The following is a 19,685-nucleotide window of genomic DNA, read 5'->3' on the forward strand; positions in this document are numbered from 1 at the left end:
TGTAAATTTATAAATGTCTTTACAGCCTTTTTAATATCAATTTAATGCATCCCTAAAAATAATAAGCATAATAAATTTCCTAAAAACAACAATAATTTTTCGAGTAGTACAATTTACATTTGTCTGTAAAACTAACTTCAAGCATTTAAGCTTAAGATGAAAAGTTTTTAACATCACGAGAGACATGCGTTTCAAGTGTGTCCAGACTTTTGACTTTTGTACAACAAACTTGACATGTGAACACCGAAAGGTGCGCAGAAAGTGCAAAGCGCTCTTTATTGTTGTCATCTCTTTGATCACCAAAGGGTGTGAGATGTCAGGAGGCAGGAAGATTTGCAGACAGGATGACGGGGGCTGATACTGCCTAGCCGCAGGTCAGTACAGCACCCTGGTCCAAATAACGCTAGAGTCCGTTTATCATCACGCTCGCGGTCAGACTCCCGGCAGCTGACCGCTGCTCGCTGTAAATCCATCACCTGTGGCTTACTTCAGCCACAAGCCAACGCGTGTCTCCGACTGAGGAAAAACCCGCAGTTATGAAGAATATCAGAGATTCCACAGCCTTTATCGATCACCCAAAGCTCGTTTAGCAATTATTCTGTATTCTATTCAAACATGCAGATTCAAATAAGCTCGTGTATCTGATATGTTGAACAGATTAGTAATTCGTCTTAGCATTGACATTGATTAAATAAATCGCGTTAAACCGTCTTAAAAGATTAGCAGGCATTCCATTATGAGCAAAAATAGATAGGCATCAAAGGGAATCGACAACAGTAAACAAATTTTGAGAAAGGGTGGGACAAACAGGACCCTCGAATTACCTTGGCACTGCAGATCTCTTTTATAGTGGCAGTTTGTCATTTGGTGGAACAGTATAATTTATTTTCATCCTCCTGATGTGTTTCCCAGTAATGGCTTTGCATAGAGACCGTTTCTGCATACGCCCAGAGGGGAAAAGCTCACACACATGCATGCACGTACAAACTCTATCTCTCCTCACTCACAGCGTATAACACCACACAGCCTGATTTTCAAATGTGGAACATGTAAACATCAAGCCTTATTCAGTGCATTCATCATTTGCATGCATCTAATATCCAGAGTACAAATTAGTTGCTGTGAGAGTGTCATTAAAATTCAATAGTTTTGTGCTGGATATATTTATCCTGCATCTTATGCATTAGATGACTTTGTATATGTGTTAAGATTATTCAAATAGAGTCATATGAACAATTTTGCTGACGGGTTTGTAGCACAGACTGACCCCTACTGGCCAAAGCACAGTAGCGCAATCCAGCAGCGCTCACGTGTAGCATATGAGGGACACTGAACTGACACCCTTGGCAACCGTTCGCCCGGTTGCCACGGCCAAGCAAGCAAGCAAGCAATTCGGAAGCCAGCTGTACTGCAGGAGCTGTTCCTTCTCATTTGCAGTTCATTTATCTCCCATCTCCGCAAGCCTCGCCAACACACACACACACACACACACACACACAAGCTCCCACTGGTAACCTCATCTCCATTGTGCCCAATCAACTGTGGAAAGTAAATGGCATCTCTCTCCCCCCCCTCTTTTATTCATTCAAAATAACTCGCACATGCACACGGCATAGCCGCGGCCGTCCTTCATACAAAACCACAGATGTAAAGACACTAGCTCATATACACACGTACAATAGAAATTGTCGCCACAGCTCACGTCAATAAAAAGTATTGTCAAATGTAGCCCGCAATGAGTAAATTACATGCATTACTAAAGCTGCGAACGACATTCGCTTCACTTACACATCGATGTGGTGACTGTTATGTATCGATTGTTATTTAAAATGAGCAGCTGTGTTTGATGAACGCAAATGTAAGGGAAAACACTTGTGTGTCAGAGGCAAAATCATTTGGTGAAGCATTTAGGAAATAAATGTAAGAGCCCTCAAGCTGAAATCTTTGTTCAGAGCAAAAGGTTTTTATTTTTTGATGCACGTTTTTGTTGTAGAAAATTCATTCCAGAAAATATATATGTATTGTTGTGTGTGTGTGTATATGTGTGTATGTATATATATATATATATATATATATATATATATATATATTAGGGCTGTCAAAAATAACGCGTTAACGGCGTTAATTATTTTGTTGTTGTTAATTACGTCAAATTTTTTAACGCATTTCACGCATGCGCAGAGTGACAAATTATTTGTCAGGAAAGTGGTTGGGGAGCTAGAGGCGAGATGGAGCAAGGTGAGCCTATGGACGGATTCAAATATAAAAAGAATGATGATGGTACAGTTAACAAGTACAAGCCTGGGCGACAGCCCCTCTGCAACTGGAGTGGTTATAGCCAAGCTTAGGCCCGGTTCTACTGCGGTAGACGGTGCTATATACCCTCAAACGAAAGCAAACCAATTGAAGATCTGGCAAACAATCCAGCGTTGTTCATCTCCTGACTAAGTGTAGATGCGATGTAAATAAAAGATTTATTGTGTAGTTTAGAAAGCTTTATTGATTATAACGGAACGTTGTGAGATCTCTATGAACTAAGATTTGTGACGCTTTTAGTGATAATAAAGGGAGCGCGCTTTGCACTTTCCATGCCATAATCAATTCAGAATTTGTTTGAAACTTTCGTTTTTCTTATGTTTTGGGAATTAAATCTGCATAGTTATGCGGGGTTCATTCTCGAAAGAGCGGTGACTGACACAGTGACAGAGTGGAGAGTGGAAGATACATAAAGCCGCTTTGCAGGTCATCGAGGCACCAGCTCAATCATTTGCATTTTTTCAGTGGAAGCAATTTAAAATTATCCGTCATTTTTGCTCACAAAGGAAAAAGTAATACACCAAAAAACGTTGCAGTGTTTTTATAAAATAAAGAAAACAAAAATGATGCGCTTTCTGTCGTCTCGTTCTTGAACAGGAGTGCTTAACAAAAATAAAGCTAAATGCATGCCTCACAGACATGATAAACATATCTATAGAAAGTTTTAAATTATTACTTAACGAAATAAAACAAATCGAAAACAAAAACTTGTTTAATATGTAATCCTTAACGATAAATTTCTCTCTCAAGGCGCGTCCAAAAATGAGATTGCAGGATCTTTGCGACATTGACTCACATTGAATACACTTTATTAATAAATAATTCAGATATGTCCTTACTCTTTCCCCGACACATTTATTATTTATTTTTGCCGGTATTTTGTGGCAAGTTTCAGCCTACTGTGTGCGATTGAACGCGGATCTCTTCCAGTTGCGCCATCCGAGCCGTTGTCGAAAGTAAAAGCGAAAGTCTCGTGTTGTTTCCACCAGCGCGACATTATTGATGGATGTCTAAAATATAAAAAATAAGGAGTAGCCTAAAACAGGCCCGATGCGGGCCCTGGCATAATATGAAAATGTGAAAATTATGTATCTGTGTCCTGTTATTTATATTTTGGTATGCATTTCAGAAAAAAAAAATGGTTAGGATTCAGGTGTTGTTGCAAATAGTGATTAATCATGATTAATCCACTGAAAAGTCTGATTGATCTGATTAAAAATTTTAATCATTTGACAGCCCTAATATATATATATATATATATATATATATATATATAGTGTGACTTATAAAAAACTCCCATCTCATTTTCTCCTCAAACTTCAAAATCGTCCATTGAAAAGCACCATTGAAGTCCACTATATGGAGAAAAAAATCCTGGAATGTTTTCCTTAAACTTAATTTCTTTGCGACTGAAGAAAGAAAGACATGAATATCTTGGATTACATGGGGGTGAGTAAATTATCAGGAAATTTTTATTCTGAAAGTGGAGTTTTAAGTCACTACTATAAGTCAGTATTTTTGTAAATGGCAGTCGTTTCTTTCATCCATATACTTCTGAAAGCGTAGGAACTTGATACTTTTTGTCTCTGAAAACCATGTCCTCTGGTGTGACACAGTATCCTGATTATAAGTCACCCAATTCCAGAAAAAAATTCCCATTCATGATCATGTTACTGATCACCGGTGAAGCCCATGACATCTACACTTGTTCTTTTTTTTTTTTTTTTACTTTTGTGGAACCACTACAAAAGTGTTATGTTTTGTTGTCCTTTGGTGTGACACCCCTAAATTATATTTTTTAATTAAAAGCTGTATTTTAAACTACATAATCATGGGAAATTATGCAAATGTGTCTTGCTAACCGCTAATGACAGGTTAGCTTGGAAAAGCAAGGTCATTGATTGACACAAAAAGCTGAAACGTCCTCTGGTGTGACGCCTGTACTGTCACACCACAGGACAAAGATGTCACGCCAGAGGAAAAGGTCTCTTTAAGAAGCATTTTAAATAATTAAATAAGATTTGTTGAACTACTTTTCATTCTTTTTTGATCATTTTCAGTGTTCTTAAATGCAATAATTACATTAATTCAACCAATTTTCATTGTTTTTGCAGAAAACTTGTACTATTATAAAGATTTGTATATATTTATATATTTATATTAAAAATGAATTTTTATATATTTATTATATCTTTTTTTACATATATTTTCTTACATAGTCACAATTTATATTTGTAAAACTAATATTAAAGGATTTAAGCTAAAGTATTTACATTTTACATTTTTTAAAGTCATGAGAAATATATTTGTAGCCTTAACTGCAAAAACATGAAATCCAATGTTTACAAATGCATGCGTGTTTTGAAATTCGAAATTTTTTAAAATTGAGATTTACACATCTGTGAAAGCTAAATAAATAAGCATTTGTTGGGATAGGACAATATTTGGTTGCGATACAACCATTTAAAAAAAAAATCTGGAATCTGAGGGTGCAAAAAAATCTAAATATTGAGAAAACCAAAAAGTTGGTCAAATTAAGTTCTTACTAATTAAAAATTAAGTTTTGATGTATTTACTGTAGAAAATTTACAAAATATATTCGTGGAACATAATCTTAATATAATGATGATTTTTGACATAAAATAAAAATAAAAAGATAATTGTAGCTATTGCTACAAATATAGCCTTGCTACTTAGACTTATCCCAAATATGTTGCGCATGTAACATCGCACACAAAGCTTAGTCGTTTTCTCTAGTTCGATGGTAAATGGACGAAGGATTGAGCTGTTTGGGGCATGACATATGCATGAATGTGTAAATACAGTAATGCTTATCCTGTCAGATGGCTTGATGAGTGGAGCACCCTGGCGAGATGTCATGATGGACATCAGCAGAGGCATGATTTCCAGTTTTCAGTCGTGTTTGACAGCTACTCTCTTCTGTCGGCGTCCTGCTGACGCTTAAGTCATTACTATGGCAACCCGTGTGGATATAGCAGATATTGACTACACTGTCTGAACAAACACCTCTGATTTCATCACTTGCACTATGACAGCACGGACACTAAAGAAAATCAAATGAGATTTATGTGCACGGGAGCACACCAGAGTCAGACAAATCCAGATTTCTGCATGCGTGTCGTCGGCTTTGGCGAGCAGCTGAGCTTTAGTTATTATGGGACTCATCAGCACTGTAAACTTGAGAGAGCTCCAGACATCCTCCAGACACTCTCGCCTCCTTGGTATGAATCGTCCGTATCTCATTCCCTGCACTAATTCCAATTTAATTGCCAGTGGCCTGAAGCCTCCTCAATAGGAGTAACAAATGGTTTGATTTTGTAGACTTCATCAGACTGCATTTTAAATGCGACACTCACCCCGCGCGAATGCCAATGAAGCAGAGGAGAGGCTGCCTGTTTACTAATTATCCTTTTTCTTACTGGGAGCCGCACTGCAAGGGTTGTCTGATTAAATCGGATTTGTGGGATAGGGGGGAAAAGCAAGCACGGTCCTCTGCTTTGTAAACGATCCTCATCCGAGGCGAGGGCCAGCCGTGCACTGTAAATTCTGCTCTCTTAAAGGGACACCGTGTCTTTTGTAGACCTAACGCAGGGGTGGGTCCACTCGTAAATTCCTCCCCCTACTTACCCCCCCGGCGTTACAGTGTTTATGATCTTTTATCACTTCATCCATCAGGGCGGTAGGATGATTCAAACAGCGCCTCTCCAAACACGTCCATGATGTGTAGGCTACAGTATGCAGCCTGCAAGTCTCACTTTTAATATGATTAAACATCAGCTTCTCGTACCTTATACGTATTAGTTCACTTCCAGAATACACATTTCCTGATAATTTACTCACCCCCATGTTATCTGAGATGTTCATGTCTTTCTTTCTTCAGTCGAAAAATAAATCTAGGTTTTTGTGGAAAACAATACATATAGTGGACTTCAATTGGGAGCCAACAGGTTGAAGGTCTAAAGTCCAGTCTAAAGTGAATCTAGCTTCAAAGGGCTCTACATGATCCCAGCCGAGGAACAAGGCTCTTATCTATTGAAACGATTGGTCATTTTCTAAAAAGAGAAAAATGTATAAACTTTTTAATCACAAAAGCTCATCTTGCACCAGTGTTTACAAAGCGAACGTGCAAAGAAAGTCAAACGCCCTTTACAAAAAAAGCTATAAAAAACCCGATGTTGGACGATTTTGAAGTTGGAGGAGAAAACAAGTTTTTCGCCTTAACCAATCCTTTTGAAAACGACCAATCGTTTCGCTAGAGAAGTTTGAGCAGAGCACAAAAGTGAGACATCTGAAAAAAGGTTGGCTTGCCAATTAGGTATTTTCGTTTTCGTTACGATAATCATGTAATGAAAACCTGTTATTGTGACAGCTCTAGTATCCATTTTATCTTACTGTAACCATGATTTTTGCTTTTTAAAATCATTTAAGTATGAGCTAAAATTGAGGATTACTTGAATTTGGAACATTCTAGTAATCTTCAAGAGTGAATTGGTGCCGCAGAAGCATGCTCGGTCCCAGCCGTGGAATATGGGTTTTATCTAAAAATTTAAATGTATATTTTTAACCACAAATGCTCATCTTGCACTAGCTCGACTTCATGCATTAGGTAGTCATGTTGGAAAGGTCACGTGTGACATAGGCATAAGTTTACAAAGCGAATCTGCAAAGAAAGTCAAACACCCTTAAAAAAAGGTAAAACAACGATGTTGGCCGATTTTGAATTTGGAGGTGAAAATTAGATGGAGTTTCTCGCCCTACCCTACCTTTTTGAACTGGACTACACAGTCAAAGAACAAACCACACGTGACCTTTCCAAGTCATAGACGCGCATAGCAGAGCATTTGTGGTTAAAAAGTATAGAAAAGTTTCTCTTTTTTTTAGAAAATGACCAATCGTTTTTCTAGATCAATTGGAGCAGAGCACAAAAGTGAGATCTGAAAAAGACTGTAATGAAAACCTGTTATCGTGACAGCTGTAATGTCATTTTTATCTTACTGTAACCACTATTTTTGCTGTTTACAATCATTCAAGGATGACTCAAAATAATTGAGGATTACTAACTCGAACTTGAAACGTTCCAGTAAGAGTGAATCGGTGCCGCAGAAGCACGCTCGGTTTTCCCGAATCCTCTTTGCAGTCACGTCGAGCTAGTGTTGAAAGCTTACTTAATTATGAAGAATCTGCCTCCAACACCTGTCAAAGTCAATAGGGCCAATTTCTTCCATGTGGGTTTGTGAGTGATGAAGACATTTTCTCTGTCTAAATGGACACTGGAGAAACCATATGGTTCCATGACATTATCTTGAGGTAATTAATATGGCTTCTACAATGACATCTGGTGGCATTAATCTATCCGAGAACGCGGCATCTCACCGCAGCCGCCCGACACAAAAGTGAATTATCTGTAACTATTATTGGTGCAAAGTCTGGAAAGGTACCAGCCCCAGAATGAGAAGCAATCTTTTCGGCGGTTTAACGCAGGTTGCGCCGTCCTCATTCTTTCCCGTCGACGCGTCGCTTTAAGGCTTTTAAATGCAGTCTGCCATTGTAATTCTCGTTTTAAAAAGCCACCACTTGAGATGAAAACCTGTTAAATCAAATAGCGTATTTTACACGTCCCCCTGTCGGGTGTCATGTATTTGTAAGGCAGACCTTCGGAGACCAATGACACTTTGATAGTAACACACAAAATGTTATTTTGTTTCTCCCTCTCTCTCCCTCTCTCGCTGTCTCCCATCTCACCATCTCTCCTCCTGTTAGATCAATAAACAATTCATTGAAGCTCTTTTCTTTGCTTTTCTTGTCAGAGGCACAGAGGCGTTTTGAATGCATTAAGGCAGCGCTCTGTGCTGTCACACGCTCTGTATTCCAGACCAAAGCTGTCAGTCGCTGCCCTCCCTCCCTCAGCAACCCCCTCCGAAAGCCTTGGGCTCCTCTAATGCCACATTATGCCCAGCCACTCTCCCGGATTACATGGATGTGCAGTCCTCCTGTAGTCTGGGCTCATTAGGTGTCAGCCGGGGAGAGCGAGCGAGTGAGTGAATACCCTGGCCGGAGAGATGCTGCAGACATATCGCATCACACGCACACACGGCCTCTGGAACAGCTTGTACCTGTTGACTTCCCAGCAGCCTGTAGCACTCTGTCATAAAAACACTCATGTAACATCTCTTTATCTATCTGTCTCGCTCTCTTCTGGACTAAAAATCCCACTTGTGCTGGAAAAAAGATATGAAGCCAGCCGAGGGAGCACTATTTCTCTCCAGTCGCTCTGAGTGCGAGACCCCTTGTTGTTCGGATTTCATTCAGCATCACGTTACCGTGGAAATGAATGGGTCAGAAAGTCTTTAGACGTGGCTTTACCCTTTAGACCTAGAGCCCTTTGGTAATGCGCACATTTATACATCCCAATTATAATTAAGATGCAGTCCCCATGAAAATCATTACACTGCTCGAAGGGGTTCTCGTGACTAATGTTCTCAGTATACGCAGATATGCTCGCTTGCGAGCGCAGTAGGAAATGGTAAATTTCTCTTGATGGCCCAGTTTCACACTGAGCCAAAGTTCTGTGTTTTGCACATTATACTAATTGTGGGACTAAATATTTGGGCTTTCTTTTGAGGCTACGCACACCCCCGTGTACGTTAGAAGGGTTGTATAGTTTTGGCACTAGTTTGACCATATTGTCTCGCCCTCCTGAGCCCCTGCTAGCACCCATTGTCCCTAAGCTCAGCGGGGCTGCCAAGGCCCCCTCTGCCCCGGAGCACCCGGGCAGCCCTACCCCCCACCTGGCCCAAACAGCTGCCCCCATGACCCTCACTCCCCTCCCGCTGTCAGACCTGAACTTCTCTCACAAGCTTCACGCATACCATACAGCCTTAGTGTATATATATATATATATATATATATATATATACTCCATGGCACTGGCTTTCCTGGTACTCACGTATGACACATAAGCCTATGTGCTTTGCAGACACATCTAATCTATCTGTCTGCCTTTCTGCCTGATGTCCTCTGCATACAAAAATTATTTCACTTATTAATATTATATGACATATTACTGTATATTAGGGATTTTTTAGTGACTTATCCCGCAGGTTACATCTTTACACCAGTAGGTGGCGAAAAGTGACTGAACCGTTTACTAAGAAAACCCACAGATCCAGTTTTTTGATTTTTGACTTGACAAAGTGGTGGTATATTGGTTTGTGAGTCGTTTACTTTCTTTAAATTAGTCTTTCCATCAACACCATTATATTGTTCAATTAGATTGATTCGTGAACGCGGAACACGCACAAACACAAGAGGCAGGATTTATCGCATGAACCAGTCACAGCTGTTCATAACCAGTCATATCAAATCATAACGCGATAGAGGCATTGCCTCCTCTCATTTGACTTTCCCCATTCATTCTCAATTACCCCCCACCGAACTCATTGCACGCTTTAGGGGGTCTGTTAAAACTCAATGGGCTCAGGGGTGGTGAGTGAACGGTGGACCCCCACTGTAGCTTTACCTGCTTGGTGTCACTGTTGGACAATGTTTTTTTTTTTTTTTTTTTTTTTAGAAAAACTTTTTTTTGTTACATTTGTTCTGCCTCCCTTGCCTCCTCGAAGGAAATGCCCCTGGTTTGATTTAGTTTGGCGCATTTTATTTAGCAGAACAAAAACCAACACAGTAACTGTGGTAACTTTAGTGACAAATCACATCAGCTCAAACAGCAACATCCTGCATACTGCGTGCTCATCTAGGTAACACGTTCCAAGCGGAGCTTTAGGACAGGTGTGTCATATTTCCAAGCTCTTCACTGAGCAACAGGTGACATCACACCTCACGGCATTGGCGACAGACAAAGCAGCAGGAGTTTGTATTCCATCAGCACTGGCGAATTGAAACTCAGGCTAATTGACTTTGGTCTCACCAGCTTAGAACGACACACGCTCTCCATGTGGGGTTTCTCAGCTCAAGCATCGGCCCTGTGGGAAACGCAGTTTCCTCGTCTAACTCTCACATTAAGTTTTAATCACAGCCCTGTTCAGTTTGTTTGCCGAAAAAAACAGTATTGCATTCATACTGTACTGCATTCCTAAAACAAAACTAGGGTTTTGTTGTTTTAGTACATGTATGTGAGCTGTTGACAAAGTTGACATAATTAACTTCTAGTACATTTATACGTTTAAAATGTACAGTTGAGGTCAAAAGTTTACACCCCCCTCCCCCCCTTTCAGAATCTGCAAAATGTTAATTATTTTACTGAAATAACAGGGATCATACAAAATGCATGTTATTGTTATTATTTAGTACTGACCTGAAATAGATATTTCAGAAAAGATGTTTACATATAGTCCACAAGAGAAAATAATAGTTGAAATTTATAAAAATGCCTAAATATCATATTTTTTCATTTAGTACTGCCCTTCAGAGGCTAGAGAAGAGACTATAAATTCAAAAAGTTTTCACCCCCCGGCTCTTAATGCATATTTTTTTCTTCTGGAGCATCAGTGAGTGAATCTTCTGTAATAGTTGCATATGAGTCCCTCAATTGTCCTTGGTGTGAAAAGATGGATCCCAAAATCATACAGTCATTGTTGGAAAGGGTTCAAATATACAAAATTGCTGAAGGACCTGAAGGACTTTTCTAAAAAACAGCAGGCAGTTTAACTGTTCAGGACAAACATGGGACTCATTAACAAGTATCACTAAACAAAAATACACAGCTGTGGATCATTCAGGTAACAACACAGTATTAAGAATCAAGAGGATGTAAACTTTTGAACAGGGTATTTTTTCTCTTGTGGACCATATGTTAACATCTTTTATGTGAAATATCTTATTCCGGTCAGTACTAAATAATAAATAATTTTCCTAAAATAATTAACATTTTTCAGATTCTGAAAAGGGGGTGAAAACTTTTGACGTCAACTGTATATCTCTTCTGGGAAAACTATTTTAGTGATGCAAAAATGGTGATGACTCATCCTACACTACACAGATTTTTATCCAATCAGATGCTCCCCAGAATAAGAATGTCCCACCCCCTGCAACCAATTGTTAAAGGAATAGTTCACCCAAAAATAAAGATTCTGCCATTTATTTACTCACCCTCATGTCGTTCCAAACCTGTAAGACCTTTGTTCAGCATACAAATAAGATATTTTTTATAAATTCCAAAAAGCTTTCTGACCACGCATAGACAGCAGTGCAACTAACATGTTCAAAGCCCAGAAAGGTAGTAAAGACATCGTTAAAATAGTCCATGTGACATGTAAATGTGTCAACACAGGACAGAAAACTGCTTTTGTCAAGTGAATTTCTTTCTGGGGGTTTGTGTGATTATGTCTAGGTGTTACATAGCATATTATGCTAGACAGTTTCTTGTATTCCCAGACGTTGTCTTTTTTTAGCCAGGGCACAACCACCCTGGAGTTTGAAAGTGTCTGCAGTGGTGAACAGAAGCGGAACACCCTCAATATCTAAACGGTGCAGCGCACCCACTGTTAAGTAACGGCCAATGCTTCTTCAGGGCCATTAACTTAACACTGCGATGGAGCCAAGAGGCCCTTATAAATAGACACAGGAGTGGAGGTAAATTATGCCAAAACTCAGGCAGCAGCAGCAGCCAAAGCCAGTCCTCTATCCAGGTGTCACTTTGTCCAACTCAATTTTGCACTGTAATAGAGGCGAGTGGGTCAGCCACTTCTCTCTCTCTCTCTCTAGTTCTTTTTCTCTGCCTTACCCTTCAATACCTCACAGAAGAGTTTCTCCCTGCTAGGCCATTTACTTGTGACGCTCTTTACTTCACACCGAGGAACACTTAATTCCAGCTAACACCAATCACATGGACACTGCACTTCCCTTCATGGCTGCCGCTTTATCAGCTGTCCCCCCTGCCCTTCTCCTGTTCCCAAAATAGTGTTCTTTCTTCAATGGAAGTGTTCTTACCACCTGAGAAATACGGCGCATTTGGAGTTAACAGCAAGATGTGTTATTGTACTGATAAAAAAAAAATCATTAAAACAAAGCTCAAAATGTTCTCTTTGTAGTGCTAACAGTGATATAATTGATTCAAAATGTGCCCAAATCTCCAAATGTTAAGCTATCAGTACATGTACATGCTCACTGATTGGGCTTTTCTGTGAGGGGAATACTTGAAATGAAAAGAGGCCGAATTATCGTCATTAAATCTTTCAGTCACCAATAATGTGGGATTTTAAGAGCAATCACTGGTGATGTGGCTTAGTCCTTCCCTCCGCCCCATCTAGACCCTTGAGCTCCCTGGGTCAGAGTCCACCTAACCTCTCGCATTCCTCAGAGCCTTTCCTCCCTACCCCCTGTCACCCTGTCTTTCATCTCCCTCCACCCGCCCCCTTAAATTTAGCTTTTTAAGTTTCTTTACAGCCTTTAGTTTTTCCATGAACCTTCCTGAAGCAAACTTGCATTTCACATCCCTTAAACTTCTTCGGGATTTCCTTCCATAATCAATGCCCCCTTTCCTTTTTATCGATAAAACCCACAGATGTAAGGAGTCATTAAAGATGGAGCCAGCGAGAGGGGGAGGGAAATGGCCAGGCCCAGAGAAAGCCAGAAGGAAGGCTTGTCAGTATTTATTTGCAGAGAAGCAGCAATTCAACTGCACTGTCTGAGATTTAAGAACAGGAATAGTCGTTTCTCTCGCTCACCTCCAACTCCTCCTCTCATCCTCTCAATCGCTCCCGTTTTTTTCCCCAGCAAATGCTGATTGATCGAGCTTTATGAACATGAGACTGGGGCTCCTCATAGATTTTTAAATTAGTGGCAGCTTTGCCCCAAAGATGTGTTATCGACTCATGAAATAGAAGCGGAGCTTAAAACACTCCCACTTTCCCCAGAGTTTTCTAGAGCCTGATAATTGAAAAAAGTGTGAAGTCTGAGTCTGTGTATGAGAGAAAAGCAAAAGAGAAGGGAAAAATTGCTCACTTTGCGCCTTCATCTATTTAAACACCCAGGTGTGAGACTAGGTTTTTTTTAACTGGAGATTTCAATGATTTTCTCATATTAATTCCAGCCATCTAAGCACTCTAGTTGTTTTGTCATTTCCTCGAGAGGTCCGCTGACCTCTTGTGGCCCCGTATTATATGTGCATCTCACCCTGTAGTACTGAATTAGATTCTCCTATTGATCCACTGAGATTGAGTGTATTTTCTAAATGAATCATTGTCTTTTTCAGCTTGATTGTTCAGTTTTTGTAAAGATCATGTGATTTACAAGAACCTGTAATTGCCAAGCTGCCTGTAAATTACAAAAATATAAAGATTTTTTTGAATAAGGAGTCTTTTTAGTTAGTCAGGACATTTTAAGATACAGTGCCTTGCAAAATTATTCACACCCCTTGCTCGTTGCTGCCTTATGTTAAACTGCTTTATATTACTTTTTTCCCGTGTCAATCTATACTCCATACACCATTATGATAAAGCAAAAACAGAATTGTCACAACTTTGTAATTTATTACAAATAAAAATCTGAAATAGGTTCATTGCAAAAGTATTCATACCCTGTAACTCAGTACTTAGCTGAAGCACCTTTACAGCTTCGAGTCTTTTTGGGTATGATGCGACAAGCTTTGCACATTAGCATTTGGCAATTATCTGCCATTCTTCTCCTCACCTCTTCACCTCTCAAGCTCTGTCAGGTTGGATGGGGCAGATGCACATTTTCAGGTTTCTTCAGGAATTTTTTTAATGGGTTCATGCCCAGACTCTGGCTGGACAACTCAAGGACATTCACAGAGTTGTCTATAAGCCACTGTTGCTGTGTGCTTAGGTTCAGTGTCCTGTTGGAAAGTGAACCTTTTGCCCAGTCTAAGGTTCTGAATGCTCTGGACTGGGTTTTCATTAAGGCTATCTCTATATTTTGCTGTGTTGAGCTTTCCTTTTACTCTGAAGAGTCCCTCAGTCCCTGCCACTGAAAAACAGCCTACCAGCACACTTTAATTTTGGGATGGTACTCTCCAGGTGGTGAGCAGTGCCTGGTTTCCTCCATACATGACTTGTTTCACACAGGTCCTTTTGGTGCTTTTTTGCAAATTCCAAATGTGTTTTCATGTGGCTTCACTGAAGAGACTGAAGAGAGTCTTGCCACACTGCCATAAAGCCCAGATCAGTGGAGTGTTGCAGTGATGTTTGTCCTTCTGTAGGTTTCTCATATCTTCTCACATGATCATGGATCTCAACTAGAGTGTCCATTAGAATCTTGGCCACCACTCTAACCAAAGCCCTTCTCCATCAGTTGCTCAGTTTAGCCAGTAGGTCAGCTCTAGGAGGAGTCCTGGTTATTTTAACTTCATACCCATTCAATTGAATTTGTAAATTGTAGTAACATCTACAAGTGATATGAATGCTCCTGAGCTAAATTGTCCCAGATAAGGGTATGAATACTTATGCAATGGAATCATTTAAGTGTTTTATTTTAAATAAATTTGCAAGATGTTAGAAAATAGTTTTTTTGCTTTGCCATTATGGTGTATGGAGCGTAGACTGATGTGGGGAAAAACAATTGAAAACAGTTCAAGGCAGCAACATAAAATGTGAGAAAAATGCAGGGGTATGAATACTTTCGCAATGTACTGTATATACTGTAAATGAAATTGTTCACACATGCTAACATATCACTCTCTCTGTTCTCAGGATCAGATATGGCCATCTTCTGTTTGCTGTGCGGGAAGCGTTTCCAGACGCAGACGGCTTTGCAGCAGCACATGGAGGTCCACGCAGGCGTGCGCAGCTACATCTGCAGCGAGTGCAACCGCACATTTCCCAGCCACACCGCACTCAAGCGCCATCTCCGTTCGCATACAGGTCTCACATCAGCTTTGTGTGTCATAACGTTGCGCATTTTTTCATAAGCGACGGCCTCAGGAGCCACATTTTTGGAATGAACCAGTAATACATACTAATTTGATGCTTTGATGTTTTATGCACATCCGTCAAGCCGAATGATTATTTTAAACACGCTGAGATGTGATTCACCCTGTAGAGGATCCTGGTACAGTCATTGTGTTGGCTTTTTTTTTTTATCCCCCACCCGTCATCCCATCACCTTCTGGTTGGAGGTGGATGGAATGAAGATAGCAGGCTGAAGTGACATGTCATTTAGCGAAAGGCCAAAGCGCTGTGATGGCTTGTGACAGCGCAGATATCACCCTTCCCAGTCGGGCTAGTCCTGCTATATGGCGGTTCCATCCCCATGTGGCCAGACGCGTGGCTGAGCAGATGCGGCGACTCGGGGAACAGTCTCCATTACTGTCTCCGAATATGAGACGCTGGAAATGAATCCCATTTTCTCCAGAAAGCCTTTTCCCCCCATCGTCTCTGACCTTAAATAACAGCCTGACGTGTCAGAGTTGCTTTACTCTGTGGCGGCAGGGATGAATATTTGAAGCGAAAGCGGGAGATGAGCAAAGCTCGCCTGTTTATAGGAAAGGCCGGCCGACGGTACAAGGCGTCCGAGCGCTTACTGTACTCGCTTGTCCTCGCCGGACCGTACATCGGAGCCGACGCTCCCGCCTGCATGCATAAATGTCAACGGTCTGCTTCGACGCAGACACAGCGGAGAGAGAGAGAGAGAGGCTGTGACGCAGCGTCGCGCTCGTTTGAACCCAATTCTCTGTAGGCGTGTATTAAATTACAATGAGCGCTAGCAAGCACCCGTTTAATGTGATGTGGGGGCTTTTGTCAAGGAGCTGAAAGGGAAAAACTGCTATTGGCACTTGCAAAAACCACCGAAAATAAGTCTCTACATTTTTTTTTTTAAAGAGGACAAAAAAAGAAGACTCACTGCTTGCGTTTAATTCTCCTTTGATCTTCTTAATCTCATTCACAGTGTATTTTTTAATGCTGGAAACTGAGTCGCTGATGTGATAAGCACTCGGATGTTCCTCCACAGCCGTGTTTCCCAACCTTTTTTTATCTTATGTACTCCCACAGCCCTGTCAATAGCGTTCAAGTGCGCTTTTATCAACACCACTCCAAAAATATCTTACTAGAACATATTGTGTACGTTAATATAATTAAAGTCACCATTGTAACATGGATTTATTTTAGAACAATCACTACTGTGGTTGACTCGCCAGGTGGTTTATTAAAAAAAAAAAAAAACTTGTTTGCCTTTCAATATTAGACTTTCACAAATAGTTGGCAGATAATTTATTTGTTAATCTAATCCAGATTGACATTTAACAAGTTTTTTTTTTGTTTCATTTAAATTTAACATACGTTTTGGCATTTTTAACATACATTTCAGTTTGCACACTCTGTATTTACGCGGTTAGAAATAATTAACCATGAACAAAATATAGATCTGTAAGACTTGTAGTGTTTTTTAAAAGAAGTCTCTTATGCTCATCAAGGCTGAATTTATTTGATCAAAAATGCAGAAAAAACAGTATTATTGCAAAATGTTATTACAGTATAAAATAATGGTTTTCTATTTTAATATACTTTAAAATATAATTTATTCCTGTGATACAAAGCTGAATTTTCATCAGCTGTTACTCCAGTCTTAAAATCATTCTAATATGTTGATTTATTATTAGAATTATCAATGTTGGAAACAGTTGTGCTGCCAAATATTTTTTTAGAAACTGTGATTCTTTTATTTCAGGATTCTTTGATTAATAAAAAGTTAAAAAGAACAGTATTTATTCAAAATATGATGTGATTAACATTAAAGACTGGAGTAATGATGCTAAAAATGTAGCTTTGTATCACTGGAATAAATTACATTTTAAAATATATTCATATAGAAAACTGTTATTTTAAATTGAAATTTATATTTTACAATATTACAGTTTTTTCTGTATTTTTAATTAAATAAATGCAGCCTTGATGAGCATAAGAAATGTCTTTAATATATAAAAATGTAAATATGATAAGAGAAATAAGTAGTTTTTTTAAACACCAAATCAGCTTATAAAAACATTAAAATTGAAATAGTTTTATATTAATATATAATAGTTTTAAATTGTAATAGTATTTCAATTCCCCAAACATTTGCAAGAAACTGTCATTTAATTTGTGTAGTTTGCATATATATTTTATTTATTTAGTTCATTATCGATTTTTCTTTTGTGCCTAAAATCATTAGGATATTAAGATCATGTTCCGTGAAGATATTTTGTAAATTTCCTACCGTAAATATTTCAAAACTTAATTTTTGATTAATAATATGCATTGCTAAGAACTTAATTTGGACAACTTTAAAGGTGATTTTCTCAGTATTTAGATTTTTTTGCACCCTCAGAGTCCAAATTTTCAAATAGTTGTATCTCGACCAAATATTGTCCTATCCTAACAATCCATACATCCATGGAAATGTATAAATGGATTTGTGGTCAAGGGTCACATATAATAATAATAACATAATCTATTGACAACCCTTATATTTTTAGTAATAACTTCAGTTGCATAGGTAAGCAAAATCGAAGTACTCTTAAATCACTGCTCTGCAATACCACTAAAGCAATAGCTTAACGTATCCCTGTTTTCTCCACGTGTGTGGTGCCCACTCAAAAATAACTTAAATGAGCGATTATGGGCCCACACAGTCATTACTCAGTAATTCAAGCCCAAGCTTAAATTTGATTTCAGTCACACCTCAGCCTAAATGCTGATGCAGAACCAAATTTGACAGGATTTCAGCGAATGATTACACGCGTTTGCACTGATTTTAGAGAGGAATTTCTGTTCTTGAATGTACTCGCTCTTGTACTTTTACAGGCGCGCGCAGTGTGAGCGAACGCTGGCATCCATTAGGGCTGATAATCATGGCAGCCCCCTCGCTCCCCCCTCCGTTCCGCACGCTGCCGGCCGTGCCTCGTTAATATTCCGTTGTTGTTCTGTGCTTGTGTTTTATTCGGAGCCCATTTTCCATCTGCGTCGGGTGTTTTGTGTTCGCAGCTGTGTTTGATAGTGCAGCCCAGTCGAGACCCTGGCAGTGATGGATCCTTGATTTACGCTGCTTAGCGCATAATGAACTCGGCCCCTGCCTTAACGTAAGCCTCGGCCCTGCCAGGCGGCAGGCGGTGCCCGCAGACCCCGGCCAGGTACGCCACCGCAGCGGTCCCCTGGGGCGCGGGGACGCAGGTGGCAGCCCCCGAGCTTCCCAAATGTCTTTTCCGCCCTCTTTGTGCCTCGCAGCCACCAGACTCGCAGACAGACACAGAAAGGAACCGAGGAACACGCAGTCGGTGACAGCATCTTGATCTATCACCTTGTATCTTTACTGCCTCAAAGCTTAATGTATTCCAAACAAAGCAAAGCCGCCAAACAGAATTTGATAAGCAAATTGCCTTCTGTTTATAGCAGCGACACGCTGCATTTACATAACAGGTAGCCTAAAAAAATACCAGGCGATATGAATTTGTGCCTTGTGGTATCAGGAGAGAGATGTCACAAATTATTTCGTCAAATAAAGATTAAAGATGCTTTTACCGAGGGTAGAAACAAGCCTGCAGATTTAACTGGTGGCCAGTTTTCTGGAGGCTAGCGCAGATGTCTTCGATTGAAGCGCCAGCTTAGGCGCAATTAAAATCAGGTGAATTTGGCGCGATTGCTATTCTCGTCGCGTGCCGGAGAGCAGTCAGGGAGCGTGATGGATTGTGATCTCTTCTGCGGAGGAGGCATTTCCAAGCGCCAAATTTCTTACAGCGACTGATAACTTCATGCACACAAATAAATACTGTCACTTTTATTGATTCCTGAAACGTATGTTTTTTTTTTTTTACTGTTTTGTGTCATCTCCCCCCGCTTTTTTTTTTCCTTCTCTCCCATTACTGGTGAAGCGGAGACGGTGGAGCCCGAGCAGCCGTGTAAATGTGAGGCGTTTAGCTGCGTCTCGCCACAAAACGTGCCTGAGGAAATTGACATTGTCTGGTAACGGGAGGCGGCGAGAGTCTGAGCATGACAGTACATAACGAGAAATGCAATTTATTCCCAGGCACGGTGCCGCTCGGACAGCCAGATAATGAAACGCGTAGGTCATAGACGATGACTTAAACCCTCCGCACAGAAGTGAAATGCATTAAATATGGGGAACATTACACGCCTGGCGGAGTCGTGCATCTGTACGGAGAGAGAGTGATATATGGTTAGCTGATAGTGAGACACAGAAACGCAATTAGTGCGGAGAGCAGAAAAAGAAACACCCCCGCATATCATAATATCACTGATTACTGACCTCTGAATATCCATTACAGTGCAGGAAGACAGGAAGATATAGATGACAATGACCTATAACAGACAACTGATGATATTGTACTGGGAGCTTATAATGGCTTGATTTCAAATAAATATTATAGACCAGCCGTTTAA

The 19,685-nt window shown here is 40.0% G+C and overlaps 1 protein-coding gene across 2 annotated transcripts in view; it reads left to right on the forward strand.

The window, feature by feature from the left end:
* The window catches only part of zbtb16a (zinc finger and BTB domain containing 16a), a 138,671-nt gene that overhangs the window by 110,035 nt on the left and 8,951 nt on the right, over nucleotides 1–19,685 (forward strand). For both annotated transcript variants that reach the window (XM_073824357.1, XM_073824358.1), the window contains exon 5: nucleotides 15,003–15,173. In XM_073824357.1, the coding sequence (XP_073680458.1) occupies nucleotides 15,003–15,173 (171 nt within the window). The remainder of the gene's footprint in view (nucleotides 1–15,002; nucleotides 15,174–19,685) is intronic.

Source organism: Garra rufa, chromosome 19, assembly GCF_049309525.1.
Source record: "Garra rufa chromosome 19, GarRuf1.0, whole genome shotgun sequence".
NCBI classification, from domain to species: domain Eukaryota; kingdom Metazoa; phylum Chordata; class Actinopteri; order Cypriniformes; family Cyprinidae; genus Garra; species Garra rufa.